Source organism: Dipodomys spectabilis, unplaced genomic scaffold (assembly GCF_019054845.1).
Source record: "Dipodomys spectabilis isolate Male_0828 unplaced genomic scaffold, ASM1905484v1 ptg000173l, whole genome shotgun sequence".
Taxonomy (NCBI): domain Eukaryota; kingdom Metazoa; phylum Chordata; class Mammalia; order Rodentia; family Heteromyidae; genus Dipodomys; species Dipodomys spectabilis.
In genome coordinates this window covers 10,775,341-10,793,676 of record NW_024870850.1, presented here as the reverse complement: position 1 = coordinate 10,793,676, position 18,336 = coordinate 10,775,341, and the positions used below count along the sequence as shown (strand labels likewise).

Here is an 18,336-nt window from a genome sequence, read left to right as displayed (position 1 = left end):
AAAAAAAGAAAAAAAAAAAAAAAATGAAGTTAACAAGACTCCCGTCTCAACAAACAAGCTGGGCATGGTGGTGCACATCTTAAATCCACATCTTAAATCCCAGATATGCAAAAGGCTGGAGGGGGCAGGATCTTGGTCTGCAGCGAGTGAGGATGAAAATTTGAAATCCAATCTCAAAAAAAGAGGGATGGAAGAAAGCTCACATCTGTGATCCCAGCTACTCAGGAGGCTGAGATCTGAGGATCATGGTCCTAAGCCAGCCGGACAGGGAAGTCCAGGAGTCTCTTTTTTTTTTTTTGTCGGTCATGGGGCTTGAACTCTGGGCCTGGGCGCTGTCCCTCAGCTCTTCAGCTCAAGGCGAGCGCTCTACCACTTGAGCTACAGCGCCACTTCCGGTTTTCTGGTGGTTTATTGGAGATAGGAGTCTCACGGTCTCTCCTGCCCAGGCTGGCTTTGAACCTCGATCCTCAGATCTCAGCCTCCTGAGTAGCTAGGATTACAGGTGTGAGCCACCAGCGCCCAGCTCCAGGAGTCTCTTATCTCCAATTAACCATCAAAAAGCTAGAAGTAGGGGCTGGGAAGGTGGCTCAAGTGGTAGAGTGCTTGTCTCCAATGCATGAAACCCTGGGTTAGATTCCCCAGCACCACATAAGCAGAAAAAGCCAGAAGTGGCGCTGTGGCTCAAGTGGTAGTGTGCTAGCCTTGAGCTGTAGAGCTGAGGAACAGCGCCCAGACCCAGAGTTCAAGCCCCATGACTGACCTACCCCCCAAAAAAAAATTAATTTGTGAGGCTAGGGTGTGGCTCAATAGTAGAGCGCTTGCCTAGCATAGATGCAGCCTGAAATTCCATCGCATAGCTAAAACAATTTCATTTGTTTTTTGTTTTTATGGTCATGGGGATTGAACTCTGGGCCTGGGCACTGTCCTTCAGCTCTTCAGCTCAAGGCAAGCACTCTACCACTTGAGCCACAGCGCCACTTCTGGGTTTCTGGTGGTTTAATTGGAGATAAGAGTCTCACAGGGGCTGGGAAGGTGTCTTAGTGGTAGAGCGCTTGTCTTGCGTGCATGAGGCCCTGGGTTCGATTCCTCAGCACCACATAAGCAGAAAAAGCTGGAAGTGGCGCTGTGGCTCAAGTGGTAGAGCGCTAGCCTTGAGCAGAAGAGCTAAGGGACAGCACCCAGGCCCAGAGTTCAGGCCCCACAACTGACAAAAAAAAAGAGTCTCACAGACTTTTCCTGCCCCAGCTGGCTTTGAACCATGATCCTCAGATCTCAGCCTCTTGAGTACCTGGGATTACAGGCATGAGTCTTCATGTCTTTTTACTTCAAAGACTTTAATGTAAGAAAAAGGTAGAAATTTCAGTCTACAAAGAAAAGCATAAATCTTTTCCTTCTGTAAGCCTGAAGTCTATTTAAAAGAAAGTAAATTTAACACCACCCTGATACATAACAAAACAAATTCCACACTGATTAATCATGCAAATATATAAAAACTCAAAACTGTGACCAGTAGCTTGAGCTATGTACATAGTTCAAGGGCAACTAGGTCTCAAAAACAACTAAAAGATTGAGCCAAGTGCCAGTAGCTCACACCTATAATCCTAGCTACTCAGGAGGCTGAGATCTGAGGATCACCACTCAAAACCAAACCAGGCAAGAAAGTCCATGAACACTTATCTCCAATAAATCACCAAAAAGTTGAAAGTGGAGATGTGGCTCAAGTGATAGAGCGCTAGCTTTGAGCAAAAGAAGCTCAGGGACAGTGCCCAGGCCCTGAGTTCAACCCCAGGACCAGCTGGGGGGTGGGGGGAATGGAGTGGGAGCCCGGCCCTGGCTCACACCTGTAATCCTAGCTACTCAGGAGGTTGAGATCTGAGGATCTGGGTTCAAGGCCAGCCTGGCCACGAAAGTCCATGAGACTCTTTTTTGTTTTATTTTGAGCTCTTCAGCTCAAGGCGAGTGCTCGACCACTTGAGCCACAGCGCCACTTCCAGTTTTGAGTGGTCTATTGGAGATAAGAGCTTACAGCCTTTCCTGCTCAGGCTAGCTTTGAACTGTGATCCTCAGATCTCAGCCTCCTGAGTAGCTAGGATTACAGGCATGAGCCACCGGTGCCGAGAGTCCATGAAACTCTTATCTCCAAAAAACCAAAAGTGGCTCAAGTAGAGCACTAGCCTTGAGCTGAAGAATGGTGTCCAGGCTGGGAAGGTGGCTCAGTGGTAGAGCGCTTGCCTTGCATGCCCTGGGTTCGATTCTTCAGCACCACATAAGAAAAAAGAATGGCGCCCAGGCGCAGAGTTCCAGCCCCACAACCTACAAAAGAAAAAAGAAAAAAAAAAGAAAAAAGGGGGGCGGGGGAGAAGGGCTGGGAAGGTGGCTCAGTGGTAGAGTGCTTGCCTAGCATGCATGAAGCCCTAGGTTCAATTCCTCAGTACCACATAAACAAAAAAAAAAAAACAAAGCCTGAACTGGTGCTTTGGCTCAAGTGGTAGAGAGCTAACCATGAGTAAAAGAAGCTCAGGGACAGTGCCCAGGCTCTGAGTTCAAGCACCAAGACTGGCCAAAAAAAAAGACAAAGATGAGAAAGAAAACACACACACACACATTTACCAACAGGAAAGTCAGAAGGGCAGGGTGGGAGGAGACATATAATAAATTACTGGAAGCCAGATGCCAGTGGATCCTAGCTACTCAGGAGGCTGAGACCTGAGGATCACGGTTCAAAGCCAGCCTAGGCAGGAAAGCCCCTGAGACTCTCTCTTATCTCCAATTAATCACCAAAAACAAAGCCTGAAGTACAGCTGTGCCTCAAGTGGTAGAGCACTACTAGCCTTAAGCAGAAAAGTTCAGGGACAGGCCCTGAGTTCAACACCTAGGACCAGCACACCTCTGTGTGTGTGTGTGCGTGTGTGTGTGCGTGTGTGTGTGTGCGTGTGTGTGTGTGCGCGCATGGCATGCACCCCCCCCCCGCCCCCACGCACGCTATGGCATTAATTTTTGACATGAATCCATTCTACAGCAGGGAAACCAAGGCTCAGGGGGGAACGCATCTTTGCCAGGTCACCCCTTGTTTTGAGAGGGTGAGTGGGAGGATGTTTGAGCAAGATCTTGAGCAGGCCCACCAAGCAAGGGCAGGGAGGACACGAGGGAGCGGCTCCCATAGCTTTCTTGGGCAGAGGAAGAATGCTAAGTTACTCTTCTGTGAGAGAGAAGGACACATGCAGGGAGAGGCGTCCGGCCTGGGCTTGGCATTGGGCCTGGCTCCATGGTCTCACCCTCTGCTGGCTTCCATTAGTGCCCATTAACCTCAGTTGGGTGGGGATGAAGGAAGGGGCGTGGTCAATATTAATGGTTTCTCATCACCAGAGCCTGAGCCAACTCTGCAGGTTGAGAAGGAGCCGAATCTTGGCAATCTCACAGTATGGTGTTCGCTTCGAGGATCCTGAGTTCAAGGCCAGCCTGGGCTTACAAACCCAGACTCCATCTCCAAGCAAGGACAAGATGCCAGGCATGATCTTTCACACCTGTAATTCTAGTCACTCTGGAGGTAAAGGTAGGAAGACGGTGGTCCAAGCCAGAGCTGGGCAAACGCACGAGACCCTATCTGAAAAATTACTGATGCAAAAGGATGAGGTGTAGCTTCATGGCAAAGCTCCTTTTGTTTCATAGGGTTTTTTAAGTTCTAATTTTTGAGGTAGAACCTCTTAACTTTAGCCAGGTTGACATCTCCAGCCTTCTGTCTCTACCTCCTGAATAGCAGAGAGACAAAGACAGAGAGAAAGCGAGAAAGGAAGGAAGGAAGGAAGGAAGGAGAAAGAAAGAAAGAAAATTTCAACAACTGGACAAAATAAATGTATTCTTTTTTTCCTCTTTTTTTCTTTTTTGGTGCTGCTTGAGACAGAACCCAGGCCGCTCTCCCGGCCCCAGAGCCCCACCCATCCCCAGGTGATTAACTTTTATCTCTGCAATTCAGTGTCTGCCACGCTCTATTCCCGGATTCCAGATTCTCTGATTAGTTGTGGAATCTCTGGAATGTCCTGATACGAGGGACATTCTATCCTAAGTTCTAGAGGCAGCTCCTTCTTCCACCTTTTATTTATTTATGTGCTTTTTGGTGCTGGAGGCAGTATGAGTAAAGAATGAGCACCAAGGGCCTTGGCTTGCCAGGCAGGTGCTCTGACATTTAGCCCCGCCCCCATATGCAAGAGCCCCGCCCACAGCCAAGCCACACCCACCTCAGATTCACACCCTGAGCCACCCTGCTACCACTGAACCACAGGCCTGCTGCCAAGCCCCGCCCCATGAGAGCCACGCCCCCACCAAGCCACACCTACATCCCTCGATACAGCCAGCAAGCCACGCCCCGCCCCAGCCCCGCCCCCTGCCGCTGAGCCCCGCCTCCAGCCCATCTCTAAAGCCAGCAGTCCCATCAGGTCTACCTCAGCTTCCCTCCCAGGAGCCACCTCCTGTGATTTCCTTTACTCAGGCGCCTGGGAAGCAGAATAACCTCCTTTCTCACCCAGCTAAGCTCCTCTGTGGCCAGGAAAACCAGTCCATTGCTCTGGTTGCGGAAATTACCAGCAAGACATCTTCGGGGCCATTATTCTGCCCACCACAACTTCCTTCTTTTTCCTTTCTGCGGTGGGGACCGTGGATGCCCCGCCTGAACCAAATGGGGTGAGGACTGGCAGCTGGCAGCTGAAAGGAAGCCAGCACTTGTTTTCTTCTTTTCTTTTTGTTGGTCGTGGGGCTTGAACTCTGGGCCTGGGCGCTGTCCCTCAGCTCTTCAGCTCAAGGCGAGCGCTCTATCATTTGAGCCATAGCGCCACTTCCGATTCTCTGGTGGTTCATTGGAGCTAGGAGTTTCACGGCTTTTCCTGCCCGTGCTGGCTTTGCACCTCAGATCTCAGTAGGGCTTGCAATCAGGACCTGGGCTTTGTCCCTTCGCATTTGCACTCAAGACATTCACTACCACTTGGAACACAGCTCCTCTTCAGGTTGTTTGTCTGGTACCTAATTCAAAGTAACAGTCTCACAGATTTTCCTGCCTGGGCTGGCTTGGAACCTCAATCCTCAGATCTCAGCCCCCTGAGTAGCTAGGATTACAGGCGTGAGCCACTAGGCCCGGCAGATAAAACATTTATAAAAGGAATAGTGTGAGAAAGTTGAGCACGGTGTTGCACACCTCTAATGCCAAGCATCAGGTAGGTTGAGGCAGGAGGATCCAGAGTTGGAGGCTGGCATCTGCCTCAAACCAACCAAGAGAATATCCTGTCACATGTTCCTGGCATGATCAGATACAGCCTTCTGGCTTTAGACTTGAATTTCAAGGTTCAGTAACTATCTTTATACCCCACACCGTCTGTGAGCCCTCGAAAACAGGCCACGACCCTGAGAGAGGCTAGGGTCGGGGGACCAGCTAGGAGGTCGGCGGTGGCTGGAAGCCCAGCTAGGTGGGGGTAAGGTGACCTTGGGTTCCCAGCCGTGTTGGACAGAAGGCCTGGTCCACCACCCAGCACGGTGGACGTGGGAGATAAGAAGAATGACACGCTTTGGCCAGACACAACGTTCCTGCCAGGACATCAAATGCCACCCAGCCCCCACAGCTTGTGGACACCAGCCAAGTCCTCAAGAACTACAGCAGGCCAAGGCCACACCCACAGAGCCGAGCCACAGCCCGGCTTTTCCAGACGTCTCAGCTTGGGGAATGAGCATCTCAGCTGCTCACATGCATCTCTGACAAGGGTTTCAGGGACAGTAGCTGCGGAGGGAAGCTCAGAAGCGCTAAAGAGAAAAAAGCCAAGCATGGCAGCACCCGTCTGTAATCCCAGCACTTGAAAATCCCAGGTTCCAGGTCAAAATGACAAAAGTTCCAGGTCAAAATGACAAAAGTAAGAGTGTCTATGGTATGCACCAGACAACAAAGCAAGCCATTTTCTTCTTAGACTTGGGCCCTAAAGGGCTGCAGGTCTTGCCCAAGGCTGTTTTATTGTTGTTGTTTTTTGGTTTTTGGTCTTGGGGCTTGAACTCTGGGTCTGGGTACCATCCCTCAGCTCTTCAGCTCTAGGCAAGTGCTCTACCACCTGAGCCACAGCACCACTTCCCCTTTTCTGGTGGTTTGTTGGAGATGAGAGTCCCTTGGACTTTCCTGCCTTGGCCTGCTATGAGCCACAATCCTCAGTCTCCTCCTGAGTAGCTGGGATTACAGGTGTGAGCCACCAGCGTCCAGCCCAAGACTGCTGGTGAATTCCCAATCAGATAATAACCTCCAATAATTAGGCCTTACCCTGAACCTAGCTCCTGGCCAAGATTGTTCCTACAGCAACTGAACCCTCAGAGCAACATGAACGCATCAGTCAGCCTTCTCGGTGTGCTCTTAGAGCACCATGCCAAATCCTCTCCATGACCCTTCAGATCCTACACACTTCGCCTCAGACCCCTCCTTACCCTATCTTCTCCAGTAACAGTGGTGGGGCTGGAACTCAGGGCCTGGGCACTGTCCCTGAGTTTCTGTGCTCAAGGTTAACACTCCATTACTGGAGCCGCGGCGCCATTTCTGGCTTTTTGGTGCTTAATTGGAGGAGGTAAGAATCTCATGGGCCACACTGGTGGCTCATGCCTGTAATCCCAGCTACTCGGGAGGTTGAGGTCTGTGGATCATGGTTCGAAGCCAGCCCAGGCAGGAAAGTCAGTGAGACTCTTATTTCTAATAAACTACTCAAAAAAGCCAGAAGTGGAGCTGTGGCTCAGGTGGTAGAGCACCAGCCTTGAGAAGAACAAACCCCAGGGATGACACCTAGGCCCTGAGTTCAAGACCCAGAACTGGCACCAAAAAAACAAAGAAACAAAAATTTGGCCACAGTTGAAGCTAAATGAATCCTTACTGAGGAAGAAAATAGATGCACTGACTTAAGTTAGGCAACTACAAGCTGATCAAGATAAAACTTTACTTCCAGCCAGGCGCCGATAGCTCACGCCTGTCATCCCAGCTACTCAGAAGGCTGAGATCTAAGGATTATGGTTCAAAGCCAGCCCAGAGAAGAAAGTCCATGAGGGGCTGGGAAGGTGGCTCAGTGGTAGAGCACTTGCCTTGCATGCATGAGGCCCTGGGTTCCATTCCTCAGCACCACATAAGCAGAAAGAGCAGGAAGTGGTGCTGTGGTTCAAGTGGTAGAGCGCTCGCCTTGAGCTGAAGAGCTGAGGGACAGCGCCCAGGCCCAGAGTTCAAGCCCCACAGCTGAGCAAAACAAAACAAAAAAACTGTAGTTCACACACAAATCACTCTGCTGGTACCCTCATATTCGGGGACAAAGTGGTTGGGGGGGGGTCCCTTCCTCTTTTCAATTTCCTTTTCCTTTCTACCCAGACAGACATTGTCTGCAGCAGACAAGATACACCACAGCCTTAGATTTCTGGCCCCTAACCTTTGTCTGCTTTTGTGCTGTGGAATGGGCCTGGGGTCTCCTCAGAACAGGGCCACATCCCATCCCCAATCCTGTAATATGTCTGTCTGTCTGTGCTTGCGTGCCAGTCCTGGACTTGAACTCAGGGCCTGGGCGCTATCCCTGAGCATTTTTATTGAAGGTTAGCACTCTACCACTTGAGCCACAGCGCCACTTCCAGCTTTTTCTGCTTATGTGGTGCTGAGGAATTGAACCCAGGGCCTCGTGCAAGCGAGGCGATCACTCTACCACTGAGCCACCTTCCCAGCCCCAATTCTGGCTTTTTGGTAGGTAAAAGGAAGAGTCTCACACACTTTCCTGACAGCTGATTTTGAACCTGGATCTTCAGATCTCAGCTTCCCGAGTAGCTAGGATGACAGGTGTGAGCCACGGGTGCCAGGAGAATTCTAGACTTTATATGGCATGTGAGGGGCTGATGACAGCTACGTGGCAGAGGCCCACGGGTGTGCAAGGCCCTGGGTTCCATCCCTACCACGGCAAGAAAAGACGAAAACAGCCAGGCATCGGTGGCTCACGCCTGTCATCCTAGCTACTCAAGTATCTGAGATCTGAAGATCAAGGTTCAAAGCCAGCCCGGGCAGGAAAGTCCATGAGATTCTTCTCTCCAATAAACCAGCAAAAGCCAGAGCTGTGGCTTAAGTGGTAGAGCACCAGTCTTGAGCAAAAAAGCTCAGAGACAGCGCCAAGGCCCTGAGTTCAAGCCCTAAGACACACACACACACACACACACACACACACAACACACACACACACACACACCTTGGAACTACATGGAAAAGTTTAGCTCTCCATGTCAAAGAACCATTAGCAAAGGCTCTGCACCCCACCTCTCCCCAGAGTGACACACACAGGAAATCTTCTAGTGGGAGCTGGTAATGTCCGCCTGTAACCTCTTCACTTGAAAAGCTGAAACAAAATAGAGTAAATTCTTCCTGATTCGCAACTTCAGTCTATTTATGTCTCTGTTTGGGCAGGAAACTTGTATCTTTTTTTAAACCTCCAGAGGGGAGGGACTCGGTATGGGGTTCCTGCTTGAGTGGCCTCAAAAAATAAAATAAATAAAATAAAAATAAATCCTGGCCAGACTCCATGGCTTACATTTATACTCCTGGCTACTCAGGAGGCTGAGATCTGAGGATTGCAGTTCAAAGCCAGCCTGGGCAGGAAAGTCCCTGAGCCTTTTTTTTTTTTGGTCGGTTGTGGGGCTTGAATTTGGCCTGGGCGCTGTCCCTCAGTTCTTCAGCTCAAGGCGAGCGCTCTACCGCTTGAGCCACAGCACCACTTCCAGTTTTCTGGTGGTTCATTGGACATTAGAGTCTCATGGGCTTTCCTCCCCTGGCTGGCTTTGAATCTCGATCCTCAGATCTCAGCCTCCTGAGTAGCTAGGATGTCAGGCTTGAGCCACTGGCGCCCGGCAGAAATCAGCTTTTTTAACCCAAGGAACGTTTTGGTTTTTGCCTAGTTTTGTTGTGGTGGTAGTAGTGATGGTGCCTGGTCAGAATCTGTTTGTGAAGTTCCAGAGTCCTTCACCCAGTGCTCAAGCCACGAGGGGGCTGGACAGAAGGCGGTGCCCTTGCCAGGCACCAGGGGCTCATGCCTGCCATCCCAGCTACTCAGGAGGCTGGGATCTGAGGATCCCGGTTCAAAACCAGCCCGGGCAGGAAACTCTGTGAGACTCTTATCTCCAATGAACCTCTAGAAAACCAGAAGTAGTGCTGTGGCCCAAGTGTTAGAGCACTGGCCTTGAGCTGAAGAGCTGAGGGACAGCGCCCAGGCCCAGAGTTCAAGCCCCACCACCACCACCAACAACAACAAAAGGCAGTGCCCTTTCCTGGCATCTGCACAGCCCCAGAGCCATTCCTCAGTTTCCTTTCCAGGCAGCCGTCGCCTTCTCCACTCAGATCATCTGCACAGGAAACGCTGCCCACTGCAGCGCAGGCCTGGCCCTCGCGCAGGGCTTGCGGCTCCATGAGCTCATGGAAAAGCCAGAGCCTCTGTGTCACAGTCCCCGAGGCCTCCTGAGCACCTGGGGCTTGCAGACACCGCGCAAAATGCTTCTGGCCAGACCAGTGTGGTGGCACATTCCTGTAATCCCAGCCCTCCAGGGGCTGAGGCAGGACAATCCTGAGTGCCAAGCCTGAGGCGCACAGCAAGATGCCCGCTAAGCTACCCAGCTTCCCAGGTGACAGAGAGCTGAGGGCTGCGGTTCCAAGCCAGCCCAGGAAGGAATGCCTGGGAGACGCATTTCCAATGAATCACCCAAACAGCCGGAAGTGGAGGTGTGGCTCAAGTGGTAGAGGGCCAGGCCTTAGTGATAAAGCTCAGAGACAGCACCCAGGTAGAGTTCAAGACTCAGGACTCACATACACACACACACACACACACACACACACACACACCTCTTTCCACTGGTGACTATGGTTCACCTAACTCAGATAAAGATGCCATTCCATGGCCAGGTGCCAATGGCTCACACCTGTCATCCTAGCTACTAAGGAGGCTGAGATTTGAGGATTGTGGTTCAAAGCCAGCCCAGGCAGGAAGGTCTGTGATTCCTATCTCCAATGAATCACCAGAAAACCAGAAGTGGCGCTGTCACTTGAAGTGGTAGAGCGCTAGCCTTGAACACAAAAGCTCAGGCACAGCATTGATGCCCTGAGGCCAAACCCCAGAGGGACAAAAAAAACCAAACACCAAAGATGTGATTCCAGATCAGAGAGGTTATGCATTTACCTAGAGTTACACAGTTACAACTTCCTGGTGAAGACCCCAGGTGTTTTATTTATTTTCTTTGTTTGCGGCAGTACTAGTGTTTGAACTCACAGCCTCCTGCTTGGTAGGCAGGTGCTCTACCACTTGAGCCATACTCCCAGAGCCTTTTTGTTTTGGGTTGTAGGGCCTGAACTCTGGGCCTGGGCGCTGTCCCTCAGCTCTTCAGCTCGAGGCGAGCGCTCTACCACTTGAGCCAAAGTGCCACTTGCGGCTTTTTCTGCTTATGTGGTGCTGAGGAATTGAACCCAGGGCCTCATGCATGCAAGCCAAGTGCTCTACCACTGAGCCACCTTCCCAGTCCCGCCCTGCCCCCCCCCCTTTTTTTTTGCTTTCAATTATTTCTTAGCTTTGGCCTAGGGCCAGCCCCAGACTGATTCTTCCACCCATACCTCCCTCAGCAATATAACTGCTTGCATGCAACCACCTGCAACACACCGCCTCATAAATGTGACTACAGGCACGCACCACCACACTCGGCTTGCTATCTGGATAGGGTCTGAATAGCCTTAGGTGACTGGCTCCTGATCTCCAACCTCCTGAGTGGCTGGGATTACAGGCAAGATCTACTGTGCCCACCAAGGCTTTTGGTTCTGGAGAGATGGGACAGTTTCAGAGCTTGGGGGGGTGGGGAGGGGACTGAGGACACGGGTCACTGGTGGAGGAGGTGATGCCTGACTTCAAGAGACAGCTGTAGTTTCCCTCCTAGAGGGAAGTAATGAAGCGTCCGGGTGGTGTGTTTGCAAATCAGTCTGCTGGCGCACACCCTCCCATCCAGTCTTCCCACCACCAGCTCAATTCCAGCCCTCAGACACTTAAAATAACCCCCTAGGAGCCTTCCACACGCCCGTGTCCTGGTTTTGCTTCACAACCTTAAAACAACCTACAATTACATATTTATTCTCCCATCCACTCCCTGCCATCGCACATATTTCTGGTTCATGGGTTGCTGTGCCCCTAACTCCTGGACCAGCTCAGTAAGTACTTGTTGATGGGACCTGGGGTGAGGTACGGCTCTCATCTAGCGTGCACAAAGCTCTGGGTTCGATCCCCATCACTGCAGAATACAACTTGTCCACCCAGAGGCTAACTACCATCAGGCTGTTGGGCCCATCGGGGCAGTGGGTTTCCCGTCCTGTCTCCTGGATCAACTCGGCTGGGCTTGGAGAGTATTTGTTGAATCCCATCCCCCTGGCTCAATCCCATTCTCTGGCCAAATTCAAGGCTAGCTGAATCATGCCATCACTAGCCCTCGCAGCCAGACCCCAAAGAAAAAGCCTTGGCCAGAACCCCAAGCTGAGACTCCCACAGAGACAGCCAGCCACACCCAAGAGACTGCACAGCACTCACCACCACCCCCCTTGTGATTGAAAAGACCAAGAGTCAGGGCGCCCCTGGGCAGTCTGGGCTGGGCGGGAGGAGGGTTCTCAGCTTTACCAGCAGTCCCCAGGGGCCACAGTCCCCGCCCCCCCGGGGGAATAGGGGGTGGGGTGCTCACACTACTTGTTTCTCCCTTCCTTCCCAGCAGCTTCCGGCCCCCTCCCTAAGGTTCTGGAGTCCAAAACCCTCAGGAAGTTTGTGTCACCCAAAGGGGTAAGGTGGGCTGGGGGGGGGGACGTCCCCTCTGCCCCAGGGCAGCGCCCACTTGATTCTTGGAGCTGAATTTGGATCCTGGGAACCCACAAATGGAAGAGAAAGGAGAAACTGAGTCAGCACGCCTCCCCCCCACACCCCGTGGGAACAAGGGGCCACGCGCAGCACCGTGGAGCTGCATCCTGGGGGTGATGGCCTCTCAGGGGGCTCAAGGAGGGGAACTGCAAGTCTGATGGACCGCCCCCCCCGAAAACCAGACGTGGTCCCCACCCCACCCCCAGTTCCTTTGCACAAGGCAGGCAAAGTTTCTCAATTGTTTCCGGCTTCTGCCCGCCCCCTTCTCACCAGAGGCGCCCCGGTTTCCGCCCTCCCCGGGTCCCGGCTACACCGGATGAGCTCCTACCCCAGGGTTGGTCCGGCCCCGTCTGGCCTCAGTTTCCCCATGTGGATACAAAGCCCGAGATCGCTCCTTAGGGGGAGGGTATGGGGAAGGGGGGGGGGTCTGGGGAGGAGAGAAAGGGGGACAGAGAGGTCTAGAGGAGGAGGAAGGGTTTGGGGAGGTCGAGGCCCGGTGCGTTTTCCCCAGCCCCACCGCCTGGCCTCCCCTCCCCCGCCCGCCATCTGGGCCGCCCAGATAACGGGACCTCCGCGGGCGGAGCATGCGCCGTGCGCCCCGGCCCAGAACCCGGGAGAACCGGGCTCCCCGGGACCGGGGACCGGAGGGGTGCGGGGAGGGCCCGGCCGGAGCAGGGCGCGCGGGCTGCAAAGGCAGGCGGGCGGAGGGGGCGGCGCGGCTGCAGCGGGGGGGGGGGGCTAAGGCCTCACCGTCCCCCCCCTCGTGTCCCGCGACTCCAACCCAGCGCGGACGCGAGCCCTACCGTAAGCTCCGTCCTTCCGATCGTCCTCCATGGCCGCGGCGGGCGGGGAGCCGAGTCCCAGCCAGCGCGACCCCAGCCCGGGCCCGCGGGAGGCTCGGCGGGCTGCAGCGCCCCGCCCCGGGCCCGGCCACGCCCACCCGGCCTTGACAGACCACGCCCCTGAGCGCTCCGGGCCAATCCGGGCCCAACTCTCGGAGAGGGCGTGTCTGGGCCGGGGCGGGGCCGGAGGGTGGAGCCCAACCTTTGTTTCTAGCCTGGAAACAACAGTGTGAGTAATGCACCGGTGGACAGGAGAGGTCGACTGGCCACTCATTCATTCATTCATTCATTCATCCCTCCTTTGGTGTTTTTGTGCGACAATTGGGCGCTGACCTTGCCTGTAAACACACACAGAAATATATCATTTTTTTTTTTTAATCCGTGATGGGACTTGAACTGAGGACCTGGGCGCTGTCCCTGAACTCTTTTGCTCAATGCTAGCGCTCTACCCCTTGAGCCACAGCGCCACCGCCCGTTATCTGGTGGTTAATTGGAGATAAAAAAATCTCACGGACTCTCCTGCCTGCGCTGGCTTGGCACCTCAGATCTCAGCCTCTTGAGTAGCTAGGATGACAGGCGTGAGCCCCCAGCGCCCCCCAAGATGTCGTGTTTTAATTCATCATATTAGCAAGAACCTGAGAGTTTGGTCAGGTGCCATTGGCTCACCCCTGTAATTTTAGCTCTTCAGGAGCCCAAGCTCCAAGGAGCCTAGTTCCAAGCCAGCCGGGGAAGAGCAGTCCATGAGACTCTTACCTCCCACTAACCAGCATAAAACTGGAAGTGGCGCTGCAGCTCAAGTGGTAGAGCACCAGCCTTGAACACAAAAGCTCAGGCACAGTACCCAGGCCTTGGGTTCAAGGTCCACTCAGAATCAGAAATTTGATAACAATGAATGAAAATGAGCAAAAAAATTCAAGATGCAGCGTCTCTGAAAAGAAGATGAAGAACCAATCCCATTCAACTTCCTCTGCCATTAGCACAACAGGCGTGGGCACATGGAGTGTGAATGCCTTGGGGGCCACAGGCAGCCTCGACTGGTACTGTAAAAAAGGAAAAAGATGGGCTGGGAAGGTGGCTCAGTGGTAGAGTGCTTGCCATGCATGCATGAGGCCCTGGGTTCAATTCCTCAGCACCACACGAGCAGAAAAAGCCGGAAGTGGTGTTATGGCTCAAGTGGTAGGGTGCTAGCCTTGAGCAGAAGAAGCTCAGGAGCAGTGCTCAGGCCTTGAGTTCAAGTCCAAGGACTGGCAAAACAATAAAAAGTTGAAAATATATACAGACTTCAACAGGAAAGTGGATCCAACAGTACACACAAGAGGACAATAATCTGGGACACACACACACACATATTATATATACACACACATATATAGAGAGGAACCTAAGCAACTCCATTTCACTTAAGACCCTCATCTCAGTTCTGCAACTTAACCCTTGACCCACGTCAGCCCCTGCCTGGAATTACGATATCTGAAATTCCAGAGCTGCCCCTCCTAGGGTCTGGTGACAAATTATCTAAAGCAGACACTCTGCAGTTTAGCACCTGTCCTCTTGAGACTCCCCTGTGGTGAAGCCAACCAGTTTAAAGTATGTCAGGCCCCCTTGATCTAACCAACAACTTGTTTCTGGTCCTTTCTCACTTTGTAGCGCGCCAATCATACTATAGAGTTGTTTTATGATTTTCCCGTGGTTTGCAGTCATTAGTTACAAGAAGTTATGATGTATGCAAAGCCCCTGCCTTCCCTAAAAAATGTATAAAAAGAGCTGTAACCCTGGGCTCGGGGCCTCTCCGTGTCATGGGCTGCTGCCATGTACGACGCGGCTTGAGCTTGCCATACAGACTCCTTTGCTTTTACATTGGTAACAATCTCTGGTTCTGGTGGTCTTTTGGGTATGGATTTCCGAATTCGGCTTTACAATATATATGCCAGAGCACCTTAACTCATCACAACCCAGAGCAAGGCAGAATTGGAAACCCAGGCCACGGAACTGGTTTGGGGGCACCAAAGGGGCCTGTGGCAACAGGCACCCTGCTAACAGGTCTTTATTGGCTTTGGGACAGGGGAGTACGTGCAGAAAGTAAGGTAGCAATCTCTCTGAAGTTGCAGACACCAGCACGTGAAAGCATCCTATGATGATGTGACTCCCTTATCTTAGGAAGCAGAGGCAAGCAGCAACAACCACAATGCATAAGCTTTTACCTAACTCCAAGGTCCAAGAAAGTCTGGGTTCTGACTAATCACAGTTATGGTAGAATCTTGGGTCTCTGTAATGCTAGGAGCCATTGAACTTTCTCGGGCCAGCCTTCTGAGAGTCAGAGAATAACATTCCAATTCTTTTTATTAGATCTCAAGGTTCAGCAGTCACAGATTCACACACACACACACACACACACACACACACACACACACACATACAGGTATGGGGGCTGGGAAGGTGGCTCAGTGGTAGAGCGCTTGCCTTGCATGCATGAGGCCCTGGGTTCAATTCCTCAGCACCACATAAGCAAAAAGAAAAAAGCTGGAAGTGGCGCTGTGGCTCAAGTGGTAGAGTGCTAGCCTTGAGCTGAAGAGCTGAGGGACAGCGCCCAGGCCCAGAGTTCAGGCTCCATGACTGTACCAAAAAAAAAAAAAAATTTAGGTATGTATATGTACATATACATACCTAAAAATATATATATATATATATTTTTTTTTTTTTGGTTGGTTGTGGGGCTTGAGCTCAGGGCCTGAGCACTATCCATGAGCTCTTTAGCTCAAGTTAGCGCTCTACTGCTTGAGCCACAGCACCACTTTGTGTTTTCTGAGTGGTATATTGGAGATAAGAGCCTCATGGACTTTCCTGCCCGGGCTGGCTTTGAACTGTGATCCTCAGATCTCAGCCTCCTGAGTAGCTAGGATGACAGATGTGAACTACCAGTGCTTGGTTATAAGCAGAAAAGGCCAGAAATGGTACTGTGGTTCAAGTGGTAGAGTGCTAGCTTTGAACAAAAGAAACTCAGGAACAGTGCCCAGCCCTGATTTCAAGCCCCTACGACTGGCAAAAAAAAAAAAAATAGAGCAGATCCTTTTTTTCCTCTGAAGCATTAGAACAAGCTTGGTTCATCCACTAATGGCGGCTGTCAGCGGCAGTGGCTGCCAGGGAGAGACATCGGGTGACAGAACAGGGAACTGCGGTTTCGTGGGGGAGTTGAAAGCATGTGAACTTGACTTTTGCCCTTTCTTGCTCTTACTTCACAATTTGAACCAGGACATGCCAGCCACGCGCAGTTCACTGGAGGACCACGGGAAGGGCGAGGAGTGTGACTCAAGGCAGTAGGCACTTGTCTGAGGCCCTGGGTCCTAGTCCCAAGAAGACATGCAAAGGTGGCTCAGCGGTACAGTGCCTGCCTTGCATGCATGAGGTCCTGGGTTCGATTCCTCAGTGCCACAGAAGCCGAAAAAGCTGGAAAGGGTGCTGTGGCTCAAGTAGTAGGGCACTAGCCTTGAACTGAAGAGCTGATGGCCAGCGCCCAGGCCCACAGTTCAAGCATCACGACCGACAGGAAAAAAAGAAAAAGAAGAATCAGCTCAGGGACAGTGCCCAAGCCCAGAGTCCCAAGAGGCTAAGAGAAACTGAGTCTGAAGAGGAGAAATTAGAAACGAGGTGTCACATGCCAGGAATGAGAGAGAGAGGAATGGGCAGCAGGAGAGTCATGCAGTTTGGGGCACAGGGTTCAAGTGGCACCGTGTGGTCGCAGTCTGGAAGGATCTACACGTTCAGATGGGAGGGCTCCAGGTCTATAGGGAGCCAGGGCGGGTGTGAGCGTGGGGGAGATCGTCCTTGAGCAAGGCGGGAACGGCCTGTGGAGGGAGGACCGGCCTCTGCGGCTGAACTGGCGGAGCGGGGGGTGGTTCCAGCCGGGAGCGGGGCGGGGCGGCCCGGGAGAGAATCCAGACACAGAGTTTCCTCTGTTCTCTTGACCTCAAGTGAAACTTTGGGGCTCATGAATTTTTCAAGCAAGCCTAGAGTTTCAGATTCCAGGGCGCTGGGCCCAGGGCTTTTGGGGGTTCTGTTTACTGCCTCAAACCGTGTGAAGGCCTCAGGAGAGGCGATTGTTCCACGACTCAGTCTCGCCTAGGCTGAGCCTCACAACCAGCGCGGGAGCAGGAAAATGGTAGCAATGTGGCGCCCGCCCCCTAGTGGGCAGATGAAGGATAAATCCTGGCGCTGGACTTCTCTACCTCGGCCTCTTCTGGCTGAGTGGTTTTATTGTTTTATTTTGATTGACTGATTGATTGATTTTTGCCAGTTCTGAGGACTGAACTCAGGCCTCAACACTGTCCCTGAGTTGCTGCTGCTTCCTTCTTCTTCTTCTTCTCCTTCTCCTTCTCCTTCTCCTTCTTCTTCTTCTTCTTCTTCTTCTTTTGGGTCCAGTTGTGGGGCCTGAACTCTGGGCCTGGGCGCTGTCCCTCAGCTCTTCAGCTCAAGGCTAGAGCTCTACCACTTGAGCCACAGTGCCACTTCCAGCTTTTTTTCTTTTTGCTCATGTGGTGCTGAGGAATCAAACCCAGGGCCTTAGGCATGCAAGGCAAGCGCTCTACCACTGAGCCACCTTCCCAGCCCCGCCTCCTCCTCCTCCTCTTCTTCTTCTTCTTCTTCTTCTTCTTCTTCTTCTTCTTCTTCTTCTTCTTCTTCTTCTTCTTCTTCTTCTTCTTCTTCTTCTTCTTCTTCTTCTTCTTCTTCTTCTTCACTCAAGGCTGGCACTCTACCACTTGAGCCACAGCACCACTTCTGGCTTTTCCTGTGTATGTGTTACTGAGGCTTCATGCATGCTAGGCAAGCACTCTGCCACTGAGCCACCTTCCCAGCCCCTCTGGCTGAGTGATTTTGTGAAATTCACTGACCCTCTCTAAGCAGTGTCAGCCTTTTCTCATTTAAAATATTCTGGGGCTGGGAGCCCTTCAGAGTTCTGTATAGTTCTGTGTAGAATGCACGCCCTCTCAACCTGAGGTTAAACCAAGTGTGGTGGTGCATGCCTGTAATCTCAGCTACTTGGGATGCAGAAATAGGAAGGTCAAACATTCATGTCCAAAAGCAGATGCTGGTGACTCAATCCTGTAATCCTAGCAATTTAGGAGGCCTAAATCTGAGGACTAAAGTTCAGCCAGCCTGCACAGAAAAGTCCCAAGAGGCTTTAATTTCTAAATAAACCACAAAAATAAAGCTGGAAATGGAGGTATGGCTCAAGTGGTAGAGCACCAGCCTTGTACAAAAAGGCTAAGGATCGGGACTGGGGAGGTGGCTCAGTGGTAGAGCGCTTGCCTTGCATGCATGAGGCCCTGAGTTAAATTCCTCAGCACCACATAAGCAACAAGAAAAAAGCTGGAAGTGGCGCTGTGGCTCAAGTGGTAGAGCATTAGCCTTGAGCTGAAGAGCTGAGGGACAGCGCGCAGGCCCAGAGTTCAAGTCCCACAACCGGATCCAAAAAGAAAGCTAAGGATCAACACCCAGGTTGTGAGTTCAAGCCCTAGTACCAGCGTGCACACACATACACACACACATACACCAAACAAAAACACAAAACCAAGTACCATGTATTTGGATTGGGCTTT

General features: G+C 52.1%; 1 protein-coding gene across 2 annotated transcripts in view; it reads right to left on the bottom strand.

Moving 5' to 3' along the window:
* Positions 1-12,817, bottom strand: part of Slc44a2 (solute carrier family 44 member 2) — a 30,279-nt gene extending 17,462 nt beyond the window's left edge. The window contains exon 1 of one of the 2 annotated variants that reach the window (XM_042693745.1): positions 12,704-12,817. In XM_042693745.1, coding sequence (XP_042549679.1) covers positions 12,704-12,734 — 31 coding nt within the window. In that variant the 5' untranslated portion in view covers positions 12,735-12,817. The remainder of the gene's footprint in view (positions 1-12,703) is intronic. The other variant, XM_042693746.1, reaches the window with a different exon arrangement.
* Positions 12,818-18,336: the final 5,519 nt, after the last annotated feature.